The sequence below is a fragment of the Acomys minous genome (assembly GCF_964271855.1).
Source record: "Acomys minous genome assembly, chromosome: 13".
NCBI classification, from domain to species: Eukaryota; Metazoa; Chordata; class Mammalia; order Rodentia; family Muridae; genus Acomys; species Acomys minous.
The window spans coordinates 108634664-108661069 of NC_140495.1; the positions used below are offsets into that span (position 1 = coordinate 108634664).

Sequence of the window (26406 nt, forward strand, 5' to 3'; positions counted from 1 at the left end):
ATGCCATTTTTACTTGCAAGGGCAGACTGTGATTATTCAGGCTTGTCAGGTGCTTCCTGAAGCTGAATGAAATAAACCTGACACTTGAAGGAAAACAACTGACAGTGTTTGTTGCCAGTGCATTTTCAGGTAAAAATTAGTTTTAAAAAATTGTGGCTGCTGGGTGCTTACAGCTTCCTGAGACATAAGACTTTTCTATGAGAACAGTGGGTATTAATGCGTGTGGCTTCGCGTCTGGACACTGAGGTTTGACACTGTTAGAGTATCTGCCAGGCAGGCGAGGGGGTGCACACCTTTGATCGCAGCACTGGGGAGGCAGAGGCAAAAGTAAATTCCAGAACAGTTATACAAAGAAAACCTGCCTTGGGGGGCGGGCGTGGGGGGATATCTGCCTACCACGGTTGGCCCCAGTGTTTTCCCAGTGACCAGTGCAAGATTTATAAGGTCCATTCAGAGTACAAGCTAGACCAGTGCTCTGGCATAGCACGGCATGCAGCTGACCTTTTGACCCTCTTGTCCACTTTTGACACAGCCACCTGAGAATTCGGTGACACTGCTTTCTTGCCTTTTCCTAGCTCTTTGTAGGTTTGCACTTTTTCTACCTCTTCAGTCAGAAGTAAACAAATGAATTCATCTTGGCTTATAGTAAGTCAAACATATTTCACTTTTGTAAAGTTAGAAATGACTGGAGGTGTAGTTGCGTTGTTAGAGTTTCCCTAGCATCCACGGAGCTCAGAAGCACAGTGTGGCATTCAGCTGCATCCCAGCAGTTGGGAGGTGTCTAGTCAGGGTCCCTGTTGCTGTGATGAAACACTATGACCAAAGCAAGCTGGGGAGGAAAGGTTTAATTTGGCTCACATATCCATATTGCTGTTCATCCTTGAAGGAAGTCAGGACAGGAACTCAAACAGGGCAGGGACCTGGAGGCAGGAGCTGAGGCAGAAGCCATGGAGTGCTGCTCACTGGCTTGTTCAGGCTGCTTTCTTATAGAACCCAGGACCAACCAGCCCAGGAATGGCCCCACCCACAGTGGGCTGGGCCCTCCCCCATCAGTCACTAATTAGGAAAATGCCCTATAGGCTTACCTACAGCCTGGTCTGATGGAGGCAGTTTCTCAATTGAGGCTCGCTCCTCAGATGACTTTAGCTTGGGTCAAGTTGATATAAAACTACTCGACACAGGAGACAAGGTAGGACCATAAGTTCAAAGCTGTGTTGTACTTCACAGCAAGACCCTGTCTCAGAAAAAAAGAAAAAAAAATATATATATATATAGCCAAGCCATTTAGTTGTTTCTTCTTCTTCTTTCTTCTTCTTCTTCTTCTTCTTCTTCTTCTTCTTCTTCTTTTTCTTTCTTTCTTTCTTTCTTTTTTCTTTTTTTTTTCTTTTTTTGAGACAGGGTCTCTCTGTGTAGTCTTGGATTTCCTGGACTCACTTTGTAGAGCAAATCTGCCTGCTTCTGTGTCCCAAGTGCTGGGATTAAAAGCATGTGCCACCACACCCGTCTTCATTTAGGTTTAATATTAGTATTTTATACTGGTAGCTAATTCATCAAAATAAAAAATAAATATAAATGGAAGTAGTATGAGTAACTGCCTCTTTAGCTCTCTAGTCTCTTATAGTATAGAGACGTTCCATGCTAATTTTGGTATTCTAGTATGACTTTATTATTTTGTTTTGTTTTGAGACATAGTCTTCTCTGTATTATCCTGGCTGTCCTGGAACTTACTATGTAGACCAGACTGGCCTTAAACTTGAAGAGATCTGCCTGCCTTTGTTTCCTGAGTGCTGGTATTAAAGATACACACTGCCATACCCAGCCTAAGATTAGTATTTGAAATAGAACTATTATGAGCCTGACTATAAAAACTTAATTATAAAAATGCATGTACAACAGGGCGCTGCACTGCTCCACTGCTTGTCTGCCTGTTTGCTTCTCTGTACTGTCTTTTAGACTGCAGCTTTCCTCATCTACACGAAAAATCACTGTGTGTCCTATTACTACAGCCTATTATATAAGGTCTATATGAGATGAAGATAATTCACACCGTTGCACAGGTCAGCCTAGCCTAGTACACACTTGGGTGTTTATTATTGTGGTTACCACAAAAGACTACTGGCTGCAGTCACAGTAAAACGACTGTCGCGGCTGTGTTGCAACTCTTCTTACGCAGTCATATAACCTTTAAATCACTGCTTAGCCAGGCTTTTTGTCCCAGGAAGCTGGGAAAGGAAAGAACTGGTTGTTACCACTGTGGACTGTGTTACAGAAGAGGGGATAGTTTCGCTTTAGGTTTATTATTGTTGTTTGCGGGGGTGCTATTGTGTAAATTCTTTTTTTGTTTGTTTGTTTGTTTGTTTGTTTCAAGACAGGGTTTCTCTGTGTAGCCTTGACTGTCCTGGACAGTCAAGGTTGCTGGTCGCTGGGAATTGAACTCAGGACCTTTAGAAGAACAGTCAGTGCACTTAACCATCTCTCCAGCACAAACTTGTGATCTTCTTGACTCTCAACCTCATAGGTGCTGGAATTATGGTTGATGTGCTTTTAAAACTTGATAAAATTTGGGCCTGGTGTGGTGGCGCACACCTTCAATCCCAGCATTTGGGATCTCTGTGTTCGAGGCCAGCCAGGTCTACAAAGCAAGTCCAGGACAGCCAAGGCTATAAGGAGAAGCCCCATCTTGAAGAGAAAAAAGAAATCATAAAATTTGGAATGGAGGCTGAGGAGTCACTTAAGAGCACTGGCCGTTCTTGCAGAGGACCTGAGTTCAGTTCCCAGCACCTCCACGGTGGTTCGGTTCACAACCGCCTGTAACTCCAGTTCCGTGGGCTACGGCGCCTTCTTCTGACCTCCAAGGTCACTGCATGCACATGGTACACAGGCATAGGCGCAGACATAAGCACATAAAGTAAATAAATCTTTAAAAGTTGCTAAATTCTGTGGCTAAAGAGATGGCTCAGCAATTAAGGAGCATATACTGCTGTTGCAGAGAAGCAGAATTTGCTTCTCAGCACCATGTTGGCAGCTGCTGGCAGGCACCTGTAACTCCAGCTCCAGGGAATTCTGGCCTCCGAGTGCACCTGCACACATGAGCACATTTCCAATCAGACATAAAGATAAAGGCATACACCCAATTAACTGTAAAATCTTTTCAAACTTGGTGGTAACTCCATACAAACATGGTAAATGATGATGGTATTGGTGTGCCAGACTTTTTTAATAAACAGACTCAGTGGCTCAGGGATTTGGCTTTGCACGTGTGTGAACTGTGCAACTGTTTCGTCTGTAGCTTCCTTCTCTTGGTTCATCAGTTGGAAAACAACGATTGGTTTTATGCTTCTTATTAGAGTTAGTCCGTGTTGGCCTAAGCAGCTGTCCACCTGGAGCGCTAGATTATCTCTATTGTAGGAATAGGAACGTGCACTTGTCTAAATGAAGTCATCTTTTCCTCTAAAACCCCAGACATCGGGGCCAAGAAGATGGCCCAGTGGGTAAAGCACTTGTCATGCAGGCGTGGGGGCTGGATTCCAACCCCGGCATCACATCAAAGCTGGGTGCCATGGCAGCCCACCTGTAATCCCAGACCAGCTGAACCAGTGAGCGCTGGGAGACCCGGCCTCTATTTAATGTGGGAGCAATCAAGGAAGGCGCCTGCATCAACCTCTAGCCTCCACATGCACGAACACTCGTGTGGCATACACATATATATCTCATTTAAAGCCAAAGTCAGACATCTCAGCTGAGCTGTCCTGCTGTGCCTTCCTATGCCCTCTCCATGTTGTTGTTTGGAAGTGGGATCCGTGTAAACACCATCTCTGTAGCTGACAGTGGCGTCCTCACCTGTTCCCTTTCCAGCCAGAGCACTTCTCTCTGTCTGCCCTCTTTAGCTGCTAATGACTCCATTTTTTTATTTATTTATTTATTTATTATTTATTTATTTATTGGTTTTTTGAGACAGGATTTCTCTGTTATCTTGGCTATCATGAACTTTGTAGACCAGGCTGGCCTTGAACTCACAGCAATCCACCTGCCTCTGCCTCCTGATTGCTGGGATTAAAGGCGTGTGCCACCACCGCCGGGCCCAAATTCTTTTTTGAACCATCCTTCCTTGATTTGTAAAGCACTAAGTAAAACAAAGCAAGTGCTTTCTTAAAGTTTGCTGTCACTCGCATCACATTTTGAGGACTAGAAAACTTAAATGTCCAGTTTCCCCAACTTGTTGAAAAGACTTAATTTTCTAAGGGATGTCTCTTGTCTCCTTTGATGAAAATCACTGAGTATATATATAACTTTCAAATGTGTGCTTACATTTACAATATGAGTATATTTATAATCCGATAGCATGAAAGTGTTTTTGTTTATATATGAGGAGACCGAGGTACAGTGAGGTTATGGTGTTAGTTCACTTGGGCACAGTGACTCCGCCTTCACTCAAACCCCAGGTGGTGTTTCTGAAGTTTCGTCAGACCTTAGATGTGAAACAGCTTAGGCCAGGTGTAAGAACAGCCCACACGGGTTGGAGATTTAGCTCAGTGGTAGAGTGTTTGCCCAAGCAAGACCAAGGCCCTGGGTTCAGTCCTCAGCTCCAGGTGAGGGTTGGGGGGAGCTAAATAACAAAAAGACACCCCCCAAAAGGTAACTGGCACATACAACCTTTTAGCCAAATGGTGGTGAGTACACACATCTTTAGTCCCAGCACTTGGGACGCAGAGGCAGGCAGATCTCAGTGAGTTCGAGGTCAGCCAGAGCTACACAGACAAACCCTGTCTGAAAAACAGAAAGGAAGAGCAGCCCTCAGCATCTGGGTACCAATCCATTCCAACTACTTCTCTCCCAGGGTTGATGCTTTGTGGTTTGTAGGATTTATTAGAAGCAAAATGCTTGATTGTGATGTGAAGTTCATGTGTACTTTAAAATAAGGATTAGCCTTTATCTCATAATACTAAGCCCTTACTAGAAGGCCTGTGCAGCCAGTGTCAGGAGCTGTGTGTGGTTTAGCTGTGCTCCTCCAGGCTCCCAGGTGCTCTTCTCCTGCAGCTCAGCAGTGCGCTAGTGTAAGGAAAGTGGGTGGTTCTCTAAAATACCACACCACTTTGATGTTACCAGGGTTTATGTGCTTCTAAGAAAGAATGAATTGGGTCCTTGGTGTGTGCTGTAAGTAATTAGTAATTCAATGTACAATAAAGACAAGCAAAAGCTGGACTCCTAGAAGAAAACACAAGAAAACTTTCATGCCATTAGATTTGGCAGTAATTTTGGAATATTACTGTGAGGGATCTACAGAATAAGAGAGGAACTCCTGAAGTACATCTAAGAAGGGGCTGTTCCCCACAGTGCACAGTGAATATGTTCTCTACAGCAAATACTGTTAAAAATGGAAAGGACAGGGGCAGGGTCATACATGCCTGTAATCCAGCACTCCAGAGGCTGAGACGGGAGGATTGCTCAAGCCTAGGAGTTTGAAGCCCGTCAAGTTTCAGGAATGCAAACATACAGGTGGCCAGTGAGCATGGAAGGGTGCTCAGCATCATTTATCACTAGGCAATGCAAGCCGAGTGCAGGGTGATGGATTAGCTTACACATCAGGGTGGATGCTGTCAAGAGAAGGCAAGAAAGAAGCACTGACAAGAACGTAGAGACAGATACTTCTGTTCTCTTGGAAGGCAGAGCAACGTCACCTTTATATAAAGACATAGCAGGCAGCTCCTCAAGAAGCTAAATACAACCTGGTGTGGTGCAGCACACCTGCAATCTCAGCACTTGGGAGGCAGAGGCAAGTGGATCTCTCAGTTCGAGGCCAGCCCGATGTATACAGTGCCTTCTAGGAGAGCAAGGGCTACAGACCCTGTCTCAAAAAAACTGAGTTTGGAGAAGAAGAACGAAAGAAAAATTAGGGCTGGAGTAGTTCCAGAAGACTCAGGTTCAATTCCCAGCACCCACATGGCAGTTCACAACTGTCTAGGTAACTCCAGTTCCAGGGGACCCGACACTGTCACACAGACATACATGCCGGGAAAATAAGAATAATAAAAACTGCTTATAAAAGAAAAGAAATTAAACACAAAACTCATCTATGATCCAGCTTCTTATGATAGGTATCCAAAAGAAGTGGTTACGAGGCCTCGTGCTTACGGCGTGTTCACAGCAGCTTCGGCCGCGAGGGTCAAAGGGTGAAGTACCTGACGTGTGCTCAACAGGTGACGGAGAAAATGCATACAGTGGATTATTACTTGAGTCTTTTTTCCCACTTTGGTTTTTCGAGACAGGGTTTCTCCGTGTAGTCCTGTTGTCCTGAAGCTCACTCTGTAGATCAGGCTGGCCTCAAACTCAGAGACCCTCTGCCCAAGATTAAATGTGCCACCATACCTGGCCGTATTGCTCAGTCTTAAAGGAGAAGGACTGTCTGTCACATGCTACATCAGTGATGAACCCCAAAGACATGCTAAATGAATGTGGGTGACTCCACTTGTGTTAACTGTTTACAGAGACAGAAAAAAAATGGTTGCTGGTGCCTGAGGAGGAGAGAGAAGGTGTAGTGTTTAAGGTTTCAGATCAGGTGTAATGTTTCAGATGAGCACTCTGGAGCTAGTCACAGCAAGTGCACACTGAAAACGCTGGCGGCCTAAGCGCTGTTTTACCACAGTTAAACATGGTTGAGGTCAGTGAAAAGAGTTACACAGTAAGAGCCGCTAAAGTGGTCAGTTATTAAGAAAGCAGCTTTTATTATAAAGAGAAGTGTTAGGTGACTAAATTATAATATGTTTTAAAAGTATGGTGTAGGTTTTTTAACCAGAAAAAAAGTATATAACACTACAGAAGAAAAAATATTGTGAATTGCTCTTATCCTGACCTGGTGTGCATTTGATTTACATGTTTACTTATGTGTATTGTACAGCTGTAATTCATGTTCATGTTTGTGTGCATGTGTGTGGAGGTCAGCGTCAGTCTTGTTAGCTGAGGTATTGTTTTGAGGTAGGATCTCTCAGTTGGACCTGGGTTTCACCATTAAGCTGCAGTGGCTATCCAGGGAGACTGGGACCCTCCTGTCTCTATTTCCCAGTGCTGGGGTTAGCTGCCCATGTCACCAGGCTTGCCTACAGCTGGGGCTGTGACTCAGGGCCTCACACCTGCCCTGCCCAGCTGCTTCCCAGCCCCTCATTTAAACGCAAACTGCCTCTGTCTTTATAGCTATAAGAGGTATAAATATATATTATTTAATATTTTGTTACAAATTGAATAGAACTCCTAGAATTGATAAATTGTGTTGGAGGTAGTAAAATTAAGTCCCTGATCAAAATGTAGGAATAACTTTTTGAAATGTATTTTTGGCGTGTTGTATCTGCGAGATAAAGATCCGAAAGATGAAGAGGCTCTGTAATGCTCATGCTTCTGGCCCTGGTCCTCCTGTGAGGGAGTATGCTCGGCAGGCTTAACTCACAGTTCCACTCGCAGATACTGTGAGTGACACAACTGGCTTGAGGTGATAGCCAGGTGATACCCAGCTGCCACACACACACACACACACACACACACACACACACACACACACACACACACACACACAGTGCCCATGAGTGTCCTGGAATGCCCTGTGATTGGGGGAGTTCTGAACAAGCAGGGCTTTGCTCTAGATTAGACAGTTAGGATATGTGGTGATCCTGTGTTGAGAATGAAGACTTCTGCCTGGAGCTGACTGAAACTAGAGTGGCCTAATAAGATGCAAGAGTCGCCCATCTCAGCCAGGAGAGGGGGCTGTTTGATATTTTGTAGGGTGCACAGTGACCTTATTTTTTTAATCAAAGCTTAGATGAAAATTTAAGTGTTCTTGTTTTGTCTGAGTTTGTGGTGGTTATTCAGTGACCTCGTCTGATGCTAGTGTTCTATAAGCTTGTTTGTGTCCAACGGGAGATGCTGTGGCCTTGCTGTGAACCCCGAGCCAACCTCAGACAACCAGGCCTAGCTGCCTGGGTGTGAGCACCCAGCTGCCTGTGTCTGTGTGTGAGCACCTAGCTGCCTGTGTCTGTGTCTGAGCACCCAGCTGCCTGTGTCTGTGTCTGAGCACCTAGCTGCCTGTGTCTGTGTCTGAGCACCTAGCTGCCTGTGTCTGTGTGTGAGCACCCAGCTGCCTGTGTCTGTGTGTGAGCACCCAGCTGCCTGTGTCTGTGTCTGAGCACCTAGCTGCCTGTGCCTGAGCACCTGGCTGCCTGTGTCTGTGTCTGAGCACCTAGCTGCCTATGTCTGAGCACCTAGCTGCCTGTGTCTGTGTCTGTGTCTGAGCACCTAGCTGCCTGTGTCTGAGCACCTAGCTGCCTGCGTCTGTGTCTGAGCACCTGGCTGCCTGTGTCTGTGTCTGAGCACCTGGCTGCCTGTGTCTGTGTCTGAGCACCTGGCTGCCTGTGTCTGTGTCTGAGCACCTAGCTGCCTGTGTCTGAGCACCTGGCTGCCTGTGTCTGTGTCTGAGCACCTGGCTGCCTGTGTCTGTGTCTGAGCACCTAGCTGCCTGTGTCTGAGCACCTGGCTGCCTGTGTCTGTGTCTGAGCACCTGGCTGCCTGTGTCTGTGTCTGAGCACCCAGCTGCCTGTGTCTGTGTCTGAGCACCTAGCTGCCTGTGTCTGAGCACCTGGCTGCCTGTGTCTGTGTCTGAGCACCTAGCTGCCTGTGTCTGTGTCTGAGCACCTAGCTGCCTGTGTCTGTGTCTGAGCACCCAGCTGCCTGTGTCTGTGTCTGAGCACCTAGCTGCCTGTGTCTGTGTCTGTGTCTGAGCACCTAGCTGCCTGTGTCTGAGCACCCAGCTACCTGTGTCTGAGCACCTAGCAGGTGCCAAGCACTACATTCTTGTTTCTCTTGCTAAGAACCATCTGAAGCCTAACTGCCCCTGTGCACGTTTTCCAGGTACATTGAGGAAGAGGCACTGTCTGTGAGAAACTTGAAGAATACTCTAGAAGGATCTTAGGGGCATGCTGAAAGCATTCTTGAATGCCTTTGAATAGAAGTGGACAGAACAGTTAAAGTGGGCCGCCTTCAGAACTCTTTGGAGCCAGCACACTAATTGCCCGTATCAGATCCACAGTCAGGGAACGGCCACAGTCACAGACGAAGCCTTGGCCACAAATATATTATGAGTTAATAAGCTGTCCCTGTTTTACATTTTAAAATGAGGCATATAGATGTTGTTTTGCATGATTCTTCACTTAACAGTTTAAATCAACCAACCAATCCTGATCCTGTGCGAAGAAAGCCACACAGAGTCAGATACAAAATTGTTCATTTGAATTTGATGATAGTAAAAGATAGCAGTAACCTAAACAAGAAATGGAATACTGTAGTTAATAAAGGTCGTGTGTTCAGACATTATCAAGAAAAGTGCTTTTCCCACGCCTTTAATCTCAGCACCTGGGAGGCAGAGGCAGGCGGATCGCTGTGAGTTCAAGGCCAGTCTGGTCTACAAAGTGAGTCCAGGACAGCCAGGGCTCAGTTGTAACAGAGAAACCTTGTCTCAGGAAAAACCAAAAGAAAAGTGCTTTATAACGTGAACTATGTTGAGAAGCTACAGAGACAAATAAAGAATAATCCCAGGGTTTTGTTGTTGTTGTTTTGTTTTTGTTTGTTTACATGGTTGGTTGGTCTTTGGTTTTTTGAGACAGGATTTCTCTGTGTAGCCCTGACTGTCATGGACTCACTTTGTAGACTAGGCTGGCCTTGAACTCACAGATATCCACCTGTCTCTGTTTTCTTGAGTGCTGGGATTACATGTATGTGCTACCACACCCAGATTTCATCTCAGTTTTAAGACTAGGCATGTAAGCCGGGCACAGTGGCACACGCCAGTAATCCCAACACCCTGTGAGTCCAGAACAGTCAGGGCTACACAGAGAAACCCTGTCTCGAAAAACAAATTAACAAAAAATTAAGAGTAGGCATGTAAAAAATTAATACACAAACAAGCAAAAATTATGTATATAATTTAAAGGGATTAACCAGGAAAATGACAATTTTCTTGGTTGCAAAGATCTCACACATTTTTAAATGTGTTCTCTATGTTTCAGTGGTTTCTTGGTGCTGCTTTTCAGAAATCAGGTCAGGGGAAGTGGTAAAATGGTTCACACCTGTAATTCCCGCACTCGAGATGTGGGGACAGGGAGAGGAGGGGCTCAGGGCTCCCCTTAATAACAAAGGAGTGGAAGTCAGCTTTGGATATGTGAGAGCCTGTTTCAGTGACATCGCAAGTGTCTTCCTGTAGCATTGCAGGCTCCTATGCAGGAGGTAGGAAGGGTGTGCTTTTTCTATTAGTAGCACCATTTCCCTCCAGTTTTTGTGACTTTCACATGTACACACGCAGTGTGATAGTAAGATGGCTCAGTGGGTAAAGGCAGGCCACATAAGCCAGGTGACCTCAGTATGACCCCTAGAGCCGTCAAAGATGGAAGGAGAAACCGACTGTACAAAATCACCTTCTGACCTCCACATGTGCACCGTGGCACAGGCACATCTTGTGCACACACCTTACACTCACTCTACGTAGACCACAAGGAGTGAGAAGAGAGGGATGGAGCTTCCTGCCTGTGACCCAGCAGTGAAGAAGCTGAGGCAGAAATAAGGCCTTGTCCAAAGCCAGAAATGGGGTTGTTTGTGGTGACAATTGTTACGGTAGCAGATTTCTTTTACTGGATTATGCTAAAGGCCAGACGCTGTATACACTGTGCCATGCAGTTGGAGTGGGTGCTCTTAGGACACTGTTCAGGTCAGGAAACATTAAATTTGCACGGGTTTTCAAAGTTAGTAAAAGGCAGACCTGAGGTTGGAATTTAGCACTGTAACCCCTAAAAGGCATGTTCTTCCTCTAGTAATGAAGAAAGAAGACAAAGTTGTTAAGTGAAAAGCAGTTCAGAGTTGAATGTATAATATGCTGTCACATATGGGTTTTTGTATTGGTTTGGTTTGGTTTTTCAAGACAAGTTTGCACTGTGATGCCACCATGCCTGGCATATCAGGTCTTAATAATAAGTAAGTATTATGTAAAATGGTTGGAGCTGATGTTAAGTTATATAACAAAAACTAAGCTGACAGCCAGGCATGGTGGTGCGCACCTTTCATCCCAGCACTCAGGAGGCAGAGACAGGTGGATCTCTTGAGTTCGAGGCCAGCCTGGTCTACAAAGCAAGTCCAAGACAGCCAAGGCTACACAGAGAAACAAAACAAACAAACAAACAAAAGTTTGTCCTTACTATTACTTGAATCTCAGGGATCAAAATCAGGTCAGCAAGTGGTTTGCCTACTGAGACATCTTTGTGGCCCAAGTGTTTAAGGTTTTGATTGACATAACACCTCAGGTGTGTTTTTGTTGTTGTTTTTGCTTAAATTTTCTATTGCTTCCCAAAGAATTTGAGACTACAATGAGACATAATTTTTTTGTTTTGTTTTAATTATTTTTATTTTATGTACATTGGTGTTCTGCCTGTATATATGTCTCTGTGAGTGTATCTGATCCCCTGGAAATGGAGTTACAGGCAGCTGTTAGCTGCCGTGTGGATGCTGGAAATTGAACCCAAGTTCTTGGGCAGAGCAACCAGTGCTCTCAACTGCTAAGCTCTCTCTAGCTCCAAAATTGGAGACAATTAATGTTGCACATGATAAGAGCTATGAGCATCACCCAAGCCTGACACACATACCTGTCATCCCAGAAGTGACCTAGCAGGAGAACTGGGAGTTCTAGGCCAGCTTAGGCTGCATTATGAGACTGACCCAAAACAGCAGAACAACAGCTTGTAAATACTGACAACACACAGGTCACCTGCTGTGGTCCTACAGTTGAGCAGTAAAGCTGAGTTTGGGAAACTGGCAAGGGAGGAAAACATTCCCCCAATTTTATAGTTCTTAGGATTTGACAGATTTGATTTTTGTTTGAAAAAAACATGTTTTCTTGCTTTCTCTTAGGCCAGGTTATCAAAGCCTGGGACATTGGGGTATCTACCATGAAGAAAGGCGAGATCTGCCATTTACTGTGTAAACCAGAGTATGCTTATGGCTCCACTGGCAGCCTCCCGAAAATCCCTGCAAACGCAACTCTGTTTTTTGAGGCAAGTATGTGTGCTGTCTGTGTTGCCCTGCCGGCCTGTGCTGTGCTGCCGCAGTGGGAAAGGAGCGGAGCCTGCCGCCGGGAGCCCACGCCAGTTCAGTTGTTTTGGAGCTTGACTTCTTGAATTGTTTCCCACACCCAGGGGATGTGCCAGTGCTTTCTTAGAAATGTGTCTCTGGCACAAAATAGGCATATCCAAACAAACAAAAGACAAGGATGTAGAAATAAAGGTTCTGGTCAGCAGGGAGGTAAAACGTGCTCTAAACTGGCAGGCCGGAAATGGTGGTGACGAATGTTGAGTCGTGAGGGGTTATGACTGTCCCCTCAATCTCCATCAGGAACAGTGAATGGTGTTACATTGTGTACTGTGTTGAATTAATTACACATCTTTGGCAAAGCTTGATCTTTAACACAGTGAAAAGCGTATCTCAGTCAGCTGAAGGCCAGGTTCTTCTTACATTTTAAGGTGGAAAGTTTACAAATCTGGGGTGGAAAAACTGGTGTCCTCAGAGTCAGACAGAGCATTCTACGCCAGCACCTCGTAGCTCTGGCCTTTTGCCCACAAGGCAGTTGTCCTAGTATTTCCTGTCTGTCTTCGCACTGCAGCCCCACAGGATGCAGACCTAGACAGTGTCATTACATGGCGTTCTTTCCAAGTATTGCAGCGGGCGGCGCTCTCAGTTTCCACTTTCTCTTATCTAAGCTATACAGAGAGAGACGCGGCCTAAGGTTTCTAACACAGCTGTTTGTAAACTGGCTTTCATCGTTCCCCGTCCAGATTGAACTCCTTGATTTCAAAGGAGAGGATCTATTTGAAGATTCGGGCATTATTCGTAGAATCAAGCGGAAAGGCGAGGGATACTCAAACCCAAACGAAGGAGCGACGGTAGAAGGTGAGTGCCGCTGCCGGAAGCCGCTCCTCCACGTGTGTGGAGGGCCAAGGTAAACACACACTGCACCTCAGAACCAGCTGCCTCTCTTAGAGGACCTGTTTGCTTCCCAGACCTGCATCCATGACTCAGCATCCGTCAGCAGCTCCAGTTCCAGAGAGCCCAGCCCCCTCTTCTGGCCTCCCTGGTGTGCACACACACAGTAGTAAAACATTAGAAGTAAAACACTAAATTCAACATTCATCTAGTAACTCACTTGGCAAATACTAATTCAGTGTGTGTTCCAGGCACCTGGCAAACTATCCATAAACTCAAAAGTATATAAACAGTAGTCCTGTCTGCCAAGGAATTCTCACTCCTCAGATCCTTGCAGGGCATTTGTTTCTCCTTTCTCACAGTATTAGGAGGTGAGATTTATTATCTCCAAATGAGGAAAGTTAGTTCAGTGATGTCTTGTAAATGGCCCAAGGTTCAAAGCTACTGAGCACAGAGCAGTGGAGTTGGGCAGGGGAGCTCACTCTGTGTGGGGTGGCCTGGGATCCTGCACTGTTTTGCCGGTTGCCAAGCCAACCTGGAGCTATTTTACTTCTTCCTTTGAAGACTGGGAAGTTGAGCCCTTCCCTGAGCACACTGTGTGTTGGTTGCCACCTTACTTGCATCAGTGCTTGTCCATCCGCCTGAGGACCAGGATTTTGCTTCCTTGCTTTCTTTTCAGCATCTGTTGTGTGTCTGACACACTTGACAGTTCATGGAAGCTTTCTGCACTGTGGGTGTTTGAAGATGTGGCTATTTAGCTGATCTTCAAAAGGGACTTGTAAGAAGACATACTTCTTCCCGCACTTGGGAAGCAGAGGCACTTGGATCTCTGTGAGCTCAAGGCCAGCCTGGTCTATAAAGTGAGTCCTGGGTAGGCAAGGCTACACAGAGAAACCCTGTCTTGAAAAACCAAAAAAAAAAAAAAACCAACAACAACAACAAAAAAACCTTATGTGTAATGTGTTTTGATCTTTCATTATGAAAAATTCAAATCTATACTCCAATTTTTTTCTTTTCCCTGTGCTGTGGGAACTTCTCCAGAGCCAATGATTCATAATGTTGTGTTTTGATTTGCTTTTTGAGACAGGGCATTTGTCAAGGTCAGGCAATTACACCCACTAGCACAGTAACTTCTTTTCTGCTCTGAGTTCAAATCCAGAATCTGGAGCTGCTTTTGGCTCTCTTGGCTTTACTTCCTTCCGGTAAGCCACAGCCCTCCATCGTGCTGGCTATGGCGCTGACACTTTTGGGGACAGCGTTCTATTGGTAGTCCGTCCCCAGTTTAGGTTGCCCTGTGCTTCAGTGAATAAGTACATTGGTGTTTTTGGAAAATACCCTGTGGGTGATGCTGTGCCCATTTTAGCTCATCACCATCATGAGGCATGTGGTACCTTGGCTGCTGGCAACCACTGGGCTAGGGTAGAGTCTCCGTGTTTCTCTTCTGTCAGGTTATCCTTTTTAAGGGTTGGGTATTTCAGGAAAAGGGATGCTGGGAGCCACAAATGTCTCCCTTCACACCCTACCTCACACCCCACATCTACCAGGGATACAGCACACAGCAGTTATTACTGTGGTGCTTGGGTTATGATAACTGTGGGCTGGTTCTTTGTTGTTGTTGTTGTTTGGTTGGTTTTGGTTTGGTTTGGTTTGGTTTGGTTTTTGGTTTTTCAAGACAGGGTTTCTCTGTGTAGTCTTGGCTTTCCTGGACTCCCTTTGTAGACCAGGCTGGCCTCAAATTCACAGCGATCCACCTGCCTCTGCTTCCTGAGTACTGGGATTAAAGGCGTGCACCACCACCACCCAGTGATAACTGTGTTTTCATCTTACATTTATTAGTTGGAATTCTACTGCAAGGAAGATCTGTCCCTTCTCCCTGTGTTTATTTAGCTGTTTACTTTTTTTTTAAAGATTTATTTATTACATATAGTGCTCTTCCTCCATATACACCTGCCCACCAGAAGAGGGCACCAGATCTTATTATAGATGGTTGTGAGCCACCAAATGGTGCTGGGAATTGAACTCAGGACCTCTGGAAGAGCAGACAGTGCTCTTAACCTCTGAGCCATCTCTCCAGCCCTTAGCTGTTTACTTTTGTCAGCATACACCTGGGATATTGTTCCTCCAGTAAGACCTAGGTTTGGCTATTGGAAACGCCCTCCTGTCACCTCTTCGCACCACAGTGCTGCATTTATTTGTTGTTTGTGACTTTGTGATACTATGAGGTGTTCTGGGCTCACTTTAAGATTCCTGTCCCAGTCCTGGAATCAACCATTTTCCCAGGAGTACTGTTCCCCTTTATTGGAATTAGACACTGAGTCAGGTGCTCCTGTGTTTGCAAGGTGGTCCTTCATGCTGCTGGATAGAGCATCTTAGCAGACAGAGCTCAGAAATACACTTCAAAAATGTAGACGAGCATCGTGTGGGTTTCTGTATCTGTTGCATGTTTTATTTAAAACAGTGAGTGTAGGGCTCAGCAGTTAAAAGCAGTATCTGCTTTTCCCAGAGGACCCAGGTTCAATTCCCAGCATGAGCATGGCGGCTTACAACTGTCTGCAGCTCTAGTCCCAGGGGATCTCAAGCCTTGTTCTGGCCTCTCAGGGGAGCAGGCACACATGTGTTACACAGACATACATGCAGGCAAAACACCCGTTCACAGAACAAATTCTTAAAAACCTCGAGGACACACAGTTCCATACCCTGAGTTTCCTCTTCCTTTGTTCATCTGGAGCTTCTTTCCAGAATACCCACAGTGTGTTTACACATGCCATCCTAGCACTGCATCAAACCACTGCTGAGCTGTCACACAGTGCGATAGGTTGAGTTTTGGGGTACAGTGGGGTGGTCAACCATAGGGAACTTGTGGGCTTTGAAGTTATAGTCTGAACTCTTGATGTGGAATTACTGCCTATTTTATGTTTTCAGGCAACGCTAACAACTTTGGGCATCCAGTTTTCTCTGGTTTCCTTCCTGTTTGTGTTGTGATAGGTGTGGCAAAGGGCTGCGTCCTGTATAGTGGACTTTTTCCCCTACCCTCTATACTGTATTTACATAACTTGTTTTGCTTCTTTTCACTGGATTTAAGGAAAGAAATTCTTTTTGTTGTTGTTGTTTTGTTTTAGTTTTGTTCTTGTTTTTCGAGACAGGGTTTCTCTGTGTAGCCTTGACTGTTCTGGAGGAGACCAGGCTGGCCTCCAACTCACAGTGATACCCCTGCCCCTGCCCCGCAAGGAATTCTTGACTCCTTTCATTTCCTATACCTAATCATCTCTAGTAGCAGTCTTCACTGTCCTTTTGTATCTTCTTAATAGTAATAGGTTTTGTTTTTGAGGAGTAAGTGAGCTGGATGGAAGGCTATTAAATCATAATCTTAGCGGGGTGTGGTGGTGCACGCCTGTAATCCCAGCACTCGGGAGGTAGAGCCAGGTAGATCGCTGTAAGTTCAAGGACAGCCTGGTCTACAAAGAGAGTCCAGGATAGCCAGGGCTGTTAGACAGAGAAGCCCTGTCTTGAAACACCAAAAAGAAAAAAGAAATAAGAAATAATAATACCATAATCTGTGCCACTTTTTAGGTTTGTGAATTTATTTTTTCTCAAAGCATTGTGCTTTTTACTCATCAAAATTCTCACTTTTACAAATCAGTCAAACAGTCTCTTTTTCTTGCCAAGTTGCTGTCTTGTCATTTGTGTTCAGGGTTATCCTTTTATGAGGAAGTCGAGGGTTCTGAGGGTTCTGACTGTGTGAGTGTGATGCCTGCTGTCTTAGTCACCACCTGCCTCCTGTAAGCTTTGCTGACTCACACAGCCCAGTTGCAGTTAAGTTCTAAAGTAGCTCCGTCCCTCCTCTGCGTGTCTGCTGTTAGTGTTGGTGATGGCAGTGCTGGTGTGTGGGCTCTTCTGCCCCGTGCTTTCAGCTGCATCTGAATGTGGGCAGTGGAGTTCCAACTGTAATCTCCAGTTTCCTGCTGGGAGAGAATTTCCCTTCCCACCCACCTCCTAACCCAATAAAAGGTGGAGGAGTTGAGGGAGTTACTTTTTTAAAAGAGAAGCTCGTGGTGGTGCACACCTTTAGTCCAGGAGAGGTAGGAGGATCTCTGAGTTCAAGCCCAATCTAGTCTATGAATTACAAGACAGCTAGAGCTACACAGTGAGACCTTGTCTCAAAAAATTAAAAAAAAGAAAGAAAGATCAAAAATGCAAGTTTATGAACTATATAAAGTAGATGTACTTGGACAGATGGAAACTGTATTCTGTAGATGCAGCCCAAAGCAGGTGTTGAGGAAACGTCTGTAGAGGTACATACCATTCCTCTCAACAAGCTCAGGCAGAACTCCAAACTCCCAATCAGCTGGTGCAAGGGAGCCAAAACAGGCTGTGGGGCAATTGTCAGGACTGCTATAAAACAATGGGGCAGCTGCACCAATAAGCCAATAAGTAACTGCAGCCCTAGCTGAATGAGAGTTATCTCAATGCCCACGCATCCAGCTCGTTAAATGGACGTCTAAAGGAGAGACTGGCAGAGGCAAATGTTTTTTTAAACTCCTGGGTGACTCTAGCTTACAGCCAAAGTCTGGAAATGAACTGCCTGAGGACCTGCCTCACTGCGACTTCTGTCCGAAACTAAAGCCTGCTTGGTTCCAGAGTGCAGCAGGGACAAGCCTCCAGAAGACTGCAGGTGGTAGACTTGGCCTGAGGGCAGCAGGACACAGTGTCTTTGAACTTCTCAAACAGATGTGTGTTGGGTGTGGCAGCTCTACACAACAGTAAATAGTGCTGAAGGGTTCAGTACAGCGGGCTGTCCCCAACCTAATGAGTTCTGAAGAAATCTTCACCTATATCCCTCCATGTCGCCTGCTCAGAAAAACAGTGACTGGGAACCGCAGTCATTTGGTCCCTGAGCCTCCCCGGGTGTATATGTACAGACAGCAAGGATTGGTCAGTAGGCATGAAAACCTGTAAAGGAGACTAACTGACAGTACAGGGGTGCTGAGACACAGACCACTGTCATTAGAAGGAGTTTAAGAGACAATTCAGAACTCAAAACAAACAAAACCCACCCAAACTCTGAAAATGGAAAGGAAGATTTAAAAGTCTGGAAATTAATGTGCATTGAAATTGAAACTCTAAGCCAGACGTGGTGGCACACACCTTTTATCCCAGCACTCGGAGGCAGAGGCAGGCAGATCTCCTGGTCTACAAAGTGAGTGCAGGGCAGCGAAGGCTATACAGAGAAATCCTGTCTTGAAAAATCAAAATTAAAAATTAAAAAATGGAAACTCCAGGAGGGCAGAAGAATGAGATGGACGGTTTCTCCACATATGACTTGGTGGTCTGAGCAAGGGCAAGGGCATCTCAGAAGGTGCAGGGGAGGAAAGATGCGATGTGACGATAGGGTAGGGAGGGCGGAGTGGAGCAAGCCTAACCTTTTCAGCCGCAGAAAATGTGCCAGAGCAGGAGAGTTTTAAGACTTAAAAAGAGAGGTCATAGTGACAGGCAGGAAGAAGTAGCTTTTCTTTTCTTTCCTTTTTTTTTTTTTCCCTTTGTTTATTGGTTCCCCCTCCCCTTTTTTTTTTAAGTAATTTATTCAGATTACGTCTCAGTTGTTATCCCCTCACTTGTATCTTCCTGTTCCCACTCCACTTCCCTCTTTCACCATATTCCCCTCCCCTAGGTCTGTGACAGAAGGGGACCTCTTCCCCCACCATATGATCAAAGCCTATCAGGTCTCATCCTGGCAGCCTGCTTCCCCTTCCTCTGAGTGCCACCAGGCCTCCCTACCAAGGGGAAGTGGTCAAATAGGGTTCATGTCAGAGTCAGTACCCGCTCTCCACACAACTGTGGAGAATGTGCTGTCCATTGGCTAGATCTGAATAGGGGGTCTAGGTTTACTGCATGCATTGTCCTTGGTTGGTACAGTAGTTTGAGCAGGCCCCTCTGGGCCCAGATCCGCCAGCCTTGATGGTCTTCTTGTAGGGTTCTAGGACCCTCTGGATCCTTCTATATCCCCGTTCTCCCATACCTCTCTCACGTGGAATCCCAATAGCAAGTCCCAGCATCTATCCCCAATCTCCTGCTAAGTGAAAATTTTCAGGGGACATCCCTGTTGGGCTAGTGTCCAGTTATAAGTGAGTATATGCCATGTATATCTTTCTGGGTCTGGGTTAACTTACTCAGGATGATCATTTTTAATTCCATCCATTCACCTGCAAATTTCAAATTTTCTTTGTTTTTAATAGCTGAGTAGTATTCCATAGTATAAATGTACCACAGTTTCTTTATGCATTCTTCGGCTGAGGGACATCTAAGTTGTTTCCAGATTCTGGCTATTATGAGTAAGGGTGCTATGAACATGGTTGAACATATGTCCTTGTTGTGTGGTGGAGCATCTTTTCGGTATATTCCAAGGAGTGGAATAGCTGGGTCTTGAGGAAGCCCTATTCCCAGTTTTCTGAGAAAGTGCCAGATAGATTTCCAAAGTGGTTGTACAAGTTTGCATTCCCACCAGCAATGGAGAAGCGTTCCCCTTTCTCCACATCATCTCCAGCATGTGCTGTCACTTCAGTTTTTGATCTCAGCCATTCTGATGGGTGTAAGATGGAATCTCAGTATCGTTTTGATTTGCATTTCTCTGATGACTAAGGACATTGAGCAGAAGTAGCTTTTCATGTAGCTATATTCTGATGAGTTGCTGAATTCTTTAAAAATATAATAGAGTATACTAGAAAAATATCCAGTCTAGCAATAGCATCCATGTTGGGGGACTCGTAGCCGTTAGCTCCAGCTACAGGGCATCTGATGACCTCTGCTGGCCCCTAAGGCAGGTGTGTGCACACATACACAGTGCGCAGACACAGGCACGCACTTCACACACTTTTTAAAAGCCGGTAGGAGTGGTAGAACTAAGGGAGACAGCCCCTTGGAGCTCACTGGCTCCATAGCCAGGTCAATGAATTGAAGGTCTTGTGAGAGGCCCTGCTCTAAAAAGTAAGGTGGAGCCCAGAATGGCGGTGCCTGTTGTCTATGCCAGCACTTAAGAGGCAGAGGCAAGTGCATCTCTGTGAGTTTGAGGCCATTCGATCTACATAGTGAGTTCCAGAACTGCCAGGGCTGCACAATGAGACCCTGTCTCAATTTAAAAAAAAAAAAGGTAAGAGAGCCACCGAGGAACACTCAGTATCAACCTCTTCACATTGGAAGAATGAGTGAATGAGTGAATGAATGACATCTCTTAAAGGCACCAGGACTCATAATGTCAAGACAACATGATCAAGCTACTTGTTCCTTATAAATGAAACAAAAAAAAAAAAATACCAGAATTTGAGGGCAGGTTTCATGTGTGTTCGTGTTAAGGTCTGAGGGAGCTGTGAGCATTCTGCTTCTGTTGTTCACGTGCCTTTCAGATACTTAGTAATGTTAGCAAATGACCACAGAAAGAAATTACAGATTTTTAAAGCCACTTCATTATGTTTTCACAGAACAGTATATTCTCAGTCTGAAGTGTACACTGTGTATTCTTTCATGCGTTTTAGATTTAGAAAGTATCTCTAGGTCTTTAAGGTGAAGAGAAATAATAATAATAGAAAATAGTCTGGTGGTGGTGTTGTTGCTGTTGTTTTAGAAGAAAAACAAACAATACATTGTTTATTTTATGACAGTTGTACAAATCAAAAACTCCAGGTCAGTGATGGATTTGATAGCCTCCTGGAGCTTATTAAAATCAGGCTACTGGGGAAGAAGCCACAAGAACAACAAAACAAAACAAAAGCAGGCCATGGTGGCCCACGCCTTTAATTTCAGCACTAGGGAGGCAGAGCCTGGTGAATCTCTGAGTTCAAGGCCAATCTGGTGTACAAAGTGAGTTCCAGGACAGCCAAGGCTACACAGAGAAACTCTGTCTTTAAACCCCTCCCCCACGCAAAAAAGGAGTATTGACTAATAGATTCAGAAAGGAAAATTCTATAAATCAGTGAAAATTGCCATTTCCTTAAAAGCCGTATTTTTAGATTAGTCATTAAATAAATACTTATTTTGGGTCCTGAGCGTGTGCTAAGTATTGTAGTATACAGAAGCAGTGTACAGCTGTGTCCTGGCCAGCTGGGAATCTTTCTTATACTTAACAAGTGTGTGGAGTCATGCAGTGCTTATATGTGGTCCTAAAACATTAGTGTAGGGTGATTTACTACAGATGTAGACGGATAGCCATATATACCATGCCCTGAGTTTATCTCCATATCTGCATTTAATATAGTGCTGGCTTACGTGTGAATGAATAAATGCCAGTTCTGTTCAAACGTCATTTAATTTAGTGCTTAACCTTTTTGTTTTGTTTTTTCTCTTTTACTTTTTGGTTTTTCAAGGCAAGGTTTCTCTGTGCAGCCTTGGCTGTCCTGGACTCCTTTGTAGACCAGGCTGGCCTCGAACTCACAGCCTGCCTCTGCCTCCCAAGTGCTGGGATTAAAGGCTGGCTTGTTTTGTTTTTGTTGTATTCATGTGTGTGTGTTGCCTGCATGTGTGTCTGTGTACCCCATGCATGTCTGGTGCCTGAGGAGGTCAGAAGGGCATCATGTCCTCGGGGTAGCTGTGAGCCATACACATGCGAACACTGGGAACTGTCGAGGGCCTCTGCCAGAACAAGGGCACCTAACAGCCCAGGCGCCTTTCCAGCCCCTGTCCCTGCTTTAGAGACGAGTCTCATGCCACTAAGGCTGCTCTTGAACTCCTGGTCCTTTGCCTTTATGCCTTTTGAGTTGAATGGTGATCAGATTTCCCCCAAGTTACATGTGCCACTGTGTCCACTCCTAATTTTAATTATTTATTTTGTGTGGTGTTGAGAATTGCACTTAGTGTTTTGTGAGTACTAAGTAAGCACTCTGAATTATATCACCAGCTCCTGAGGACTTTCCTTCTGTTGTTGTTTGTTCGTTTACCTGAGACCAGGTCTCACTGGGTAGCTCTTGCCCTCCCTCTCACTGTGCAGCTGCTCTTCAGCTGGCAGCAGTCCTCGGGCCTCTGCCCCCAAGGGCCACTACGCTTGGCTTTTGAATGTAATTTATCCTGGCAGTGCCAGGCTAGCCACTGCCAGCCCTTCGTGCACGGAGAAGCAGGGAGAAGCAGGGTACCCTGTAGCCAGAGCTGCCGGGCAGCCGAATGGGTGGTTTAGTATTGAGGTCTGGCTCAGGTCCCGCACTGTTGTGGAGAGATCCCAGGTGCCTGCCCTGTGCTAGTGTCCACCTCACGGTGACGTCCTCCCCTGAGATGGAGCAGACTGATGCAGAGCAGGAAGAGGGGCACTATGTGGAAAGCTGACCACCACACCTGATAGGAAAGTGTTAATGTGCCTGGCTGCTTTTAGAAACCCAACTCTGCTTGCCTTGTTGGGGCTTAGTAACATCCACTCTCTTGGAAACCCTGCCCTGTCAGGCAAGGGACCCAGAGAAGCTCTCTTCACATGAATTAGGCTGCAGAGAAAGCCATCATAACCTGGTTTTCTCCAGCCAGATGAGCAGTCTTTTCTAGTAACCACACCGTTATGCATATCCCCATTCAGAGCCCCATGACCAGGCGGCGTCCTGGGGGAGAGTGCACAGTTACCAGACACCAGCTGCTGTGACCGGAAAGGGGACAGCAGACACTCACCGCGCCGACCACGTCTTAGGCTGTGGCGTTTACAGCACTTCTTTAAAAAGTTAGGCAGCTTCTTCCTCGGTTTTGCCTCCTGAAATACAAGCTGTACAGTTTTGGGGTTCTTGCATTCCAGTTTTTGTTACTGCTGTGCGTTCTTTCCTCCACCCCACCCCCCATTTTAATCGGAGAACAAATTGCTGTCAGCACATCGAGTTCATGTGCCAGCCACATTCAGAACAGGGTGTTCTGTGCTCTTCAAAACAAAACTGCCCTAGGGCAGTAGGAGAACAGTAAGTCAGAGCCCCAGCTTAAATGATGCTTTGCAGGGACCAGGCTCACTTGATGTGCTTACACTTGGGATTGCACAGCTAAACTTGGGTAATTTGGTTTGGTTTGACTTTGTGGTGTTTGTTGGAGTAGCCCCCTCTCCTTCCCGGCTACATGGACTTTAAATCAGGAAAAAATATTGCCATTTTTTAACTTGTTTATTTCTCTTTACCAAAAAAGCCCTAAGTAGAAGCATCCTGTATGCACTTCTATTCACTTTGAGCACGTCACAGATCATTTACTTCCTGTAAATCATGCTGGAGGAGATGAGCAACAGACCTCCCATGCTCTAGAGGCTGAGCTCCCAAGTGAGTCAGGGTAGCTTGCATTAAATATTTATTGAGTATTTATACTGTGGAATACAAAGTCAAAAGTACCCACAAGTCTTCCAGAGACAGCAGAGGACATGGGATTCCTAGGCACTGGTGCCCCTGCGTATATCAGCTCAAAGCAGCTCCTTACTGTGCTGCGGCAGCCTTCCCAGGGACCTGGCGCTGTGAGCGCTTCTCAGCAGCCTTGCAGGACTTGTCACACCAGTGTTTAGGAGCCAGCTAATCCCGCCACTCTGCTCTGATACTTTATTTTTCTCTGACATCCCAAACGGCATCATAGTATGAGGTAGTAGTGGTGCTTGTATGTGTACGTGGGAATGTCACTTAAGATTTTTAATTATATTTTCATTTATTTATTTTGTATGTAAGTGTGCACGTAGAGGTGAGGGAATAATTTGTGGGAATTGATTCTCTTCTTCCACCATCTGAGGCCCAAGTCATCAGGTGGAGACAGACACCTCTACCTGCTGAGCTACCTTGGGATAGCTGCTGCTCTTCCAGACATGATTGGACAACTTAAAATTGCCTGTAACTCCAAATCTGGGATCTCATACCCTCTTCTGGCCTCTGTGAGCACTTGTAAACATATAGCATATACTCAAACACACACATGCATAAATAATAAAATTTTATTTTTATTTATTTATTTATTTATTTATTTAGATTTTATTTTAGTCAGGCATGTTGACACACACCTTTAGTCCCAGCATTCAGGAGGCAAAAGCAGGTGGATTTCTGTGAGTTTGAGGCCAGCGTGGTCTGCAAAGCAAATCTAGGGCAGCCAGGGCTACACAGAGAAACCTTGTCTTGAAAAACAAAACAAACAAATAAAAAAGATTTTATATGTGTGTGTACATGTTTGCCTGAATGTATGCATGCAGTTAGGTACTTTTTGGGAGGCCAAGAGAGAACACTGGCTCCCCAGGAACTGGAGATGCAGACAGTTACTTTCTTCCGTATAGATGCTAGGAATTGAACCCCAGGTCCCTGGCAAGAGCTGCAAGTAGTTTTAACCACTGCGCCGTTTGCTTTCCTAACTATGCCATTGCTACACTTTGATTGTTTGTTTTCTTCCTACAGTCATCGCCCTGCACACGGTAATGTGTTAGCACATGCAAAGAGAAACTCTGGAATTATTTACAGACTGGGAATGGCACTTAAGATTTTTAATTATTTTTTTTATTTATTGTGTATGTAAGTATGCACATAGAGGTGAGACATTACACACTACTAATCAGTGTAGGAAACTGACATATAACCAGGGATCCTTTGCAGAAGTCTCTGGACTTCCTGTTTTGAAAATAAATTCAGACTTGATCAACCAAAAGCCATGGAAAGTGAACTGATAATTTCCTCCCACTGAAGGCGCTCCACTTTAGGGAGGAAGGTGATGGATGCTGTACAGTAAACCTCAGCATTCCCTCCCCAGAAACCTGTTAAGTTGTGAGCAGCTTGGTGATACATCTCAACAGTTAGAGAAGTTGTTACAGTGCTCGGGAGAGAGGGCTTGTGTCCAACAAATCTTTTTCATGAAAAGTACCACCCACTAGTCTAACCTCAAACAGTAGTTACATAAACGTAAGTTTTTTGGGTTGGTTCTTACACATATATTTGTTTACCATTGTTCTGGGGACTGAGGCTCAGGTTCTACGCATGCTAGACAGGTCCTCTGCCACCAAGATGTGCCCTATTGCTATCCCTGTTGGTACTTTCCATGTGAGGTAGGCTAAGAATGTGTGATTCTTCTGCCTTCGTGCCTTGAGTACCTGGGCTTACAGGCTCAGATGAGATACTTAACTTTCTAAGAATTATCGGGCCCTTTTATTCCAGAAAAAAAAATACCAAAATCCTCAGACATGCTCCCAAACCTCTGATGTACACACATTTTAAAATAAAGTTGAATCTGTCTTTAAAATAGAAGAAGCTGCTGGTAGTGTTCACTGCTGGCCAGCAGGATGCCTCTTGTGCTGTGCTCAGCCTGGTTTATTTGTTTGTTTCTTTTTCATGTTACACATGGCACTCAGAGAGAGACAGTGTTCTGCTATTTTATCTAGAAATTCCAAAAGTGAATATAATATATAGAGGTCATCATATATATTATGAGTGTAGGAGACAAAACAAGAGGCCATGTGTCACAGCCTGAGAGCGAGGCTAGCTGTAGCCTCTGATGTGAAGGGACTGACTCAGGACCTGGGTTGGCAGCAGTACGAGCAACAGGTTGGTGTCTGTCCTAAGTTGAGACTCTGGTGACCTGAGGCCCCGATGTCTATGGCTTACTGCTGTTTATTTACCTTCCAGGCTCTGTCTCCCTTCTCAGGCCTAGGCTAAAGGTGATCTGACCAAATGATTAACCAGGAATCAGCTTTGAAGCTAGTTTCCAGGCTAAGACAGCATCACAGAGTGTTAGGGCTTTAAGAGACTGCTAGGTCAGATAGTAAAAGTGGGGTAAGTTCGAACTGGATTGTGTTTAGAAGATGATACTTGTTGTAGGACCTGGAATTAATGTTTAAGAGAAGGTGGCTTCTCAAGACTAAAGCATATTACTGACACAAAATGAAGTAACTAGCCTTGCCACGAAATATTTTAGGAAATTACTAGATCTGAGGTAGAAAATACTTTTCTTATCAAAGAGAAATCATGGTGGCTATTGTACTGTCTCACAAACCATTCATTTTTATTACTGAGTAAAAGACCTAACTGAAAAGTCATGTGTAGCACCAGCACTAAAAGTAACTCAGTGCTTGAGTGTTTGACAAGTCCCTGGATTCAGTCTCCACTGCCACACCAAAGAGCACTTGGAGTGCAGAGGCAGGCAGGTAGCCTGAGCTACCACATAAAAAGAGAAGAGAAGAGGAGAGAGGAAGAGAGAGAGAGAGAGAGAGAGAGAGAGAGAGAGAGAGAGAGAGAGAGAGAAACACTTCATCTAACATGTTTGCATTATTGGAGAAATAACATCCAGTCTAGGCTTTATTTTTTGTTTCTTTACTTTTGCCCAAGCATCTGAAACCAAGATACTGTAACAGATGGTTAAGCCATTGTATATATTCAATACTAGACGTGTGGCATTCTCAAAATGGTATGTTTAAATAAGCCAGTGTCTCTTGACCCTGGGTTACAGGTAAGA

General features: G+C 45.1%; 1 protein-coding gene across 3 annotated transcripts in view; it reads left to right on the forward strand.

Moving 5' to 3' along the window:
* FKBP5 (FKBP prolyl isomerase 5) overlaps window positions 1–26406 on the forward strand; it is a 96275-nt gene that overhangs the window by 50507 nt on the left and 19362 nt on the right. For all 3 annotated transcript variants that reach the window (XM_084755215.1, XM_084755214.1, XM_084755213.1), the window contains 2 exons: window positions 11935–12077; window positions 12855–12969. In XM_084755215.1, the coding sequence (XP_084611341.1) occupies window positions 11935–12077; window positions 12855–12969 (258 nt within the window). The remainder of the gene's footprint in view (window positions 1–11934; window positions 12078–12854; window positions 12970–26406) is intronic.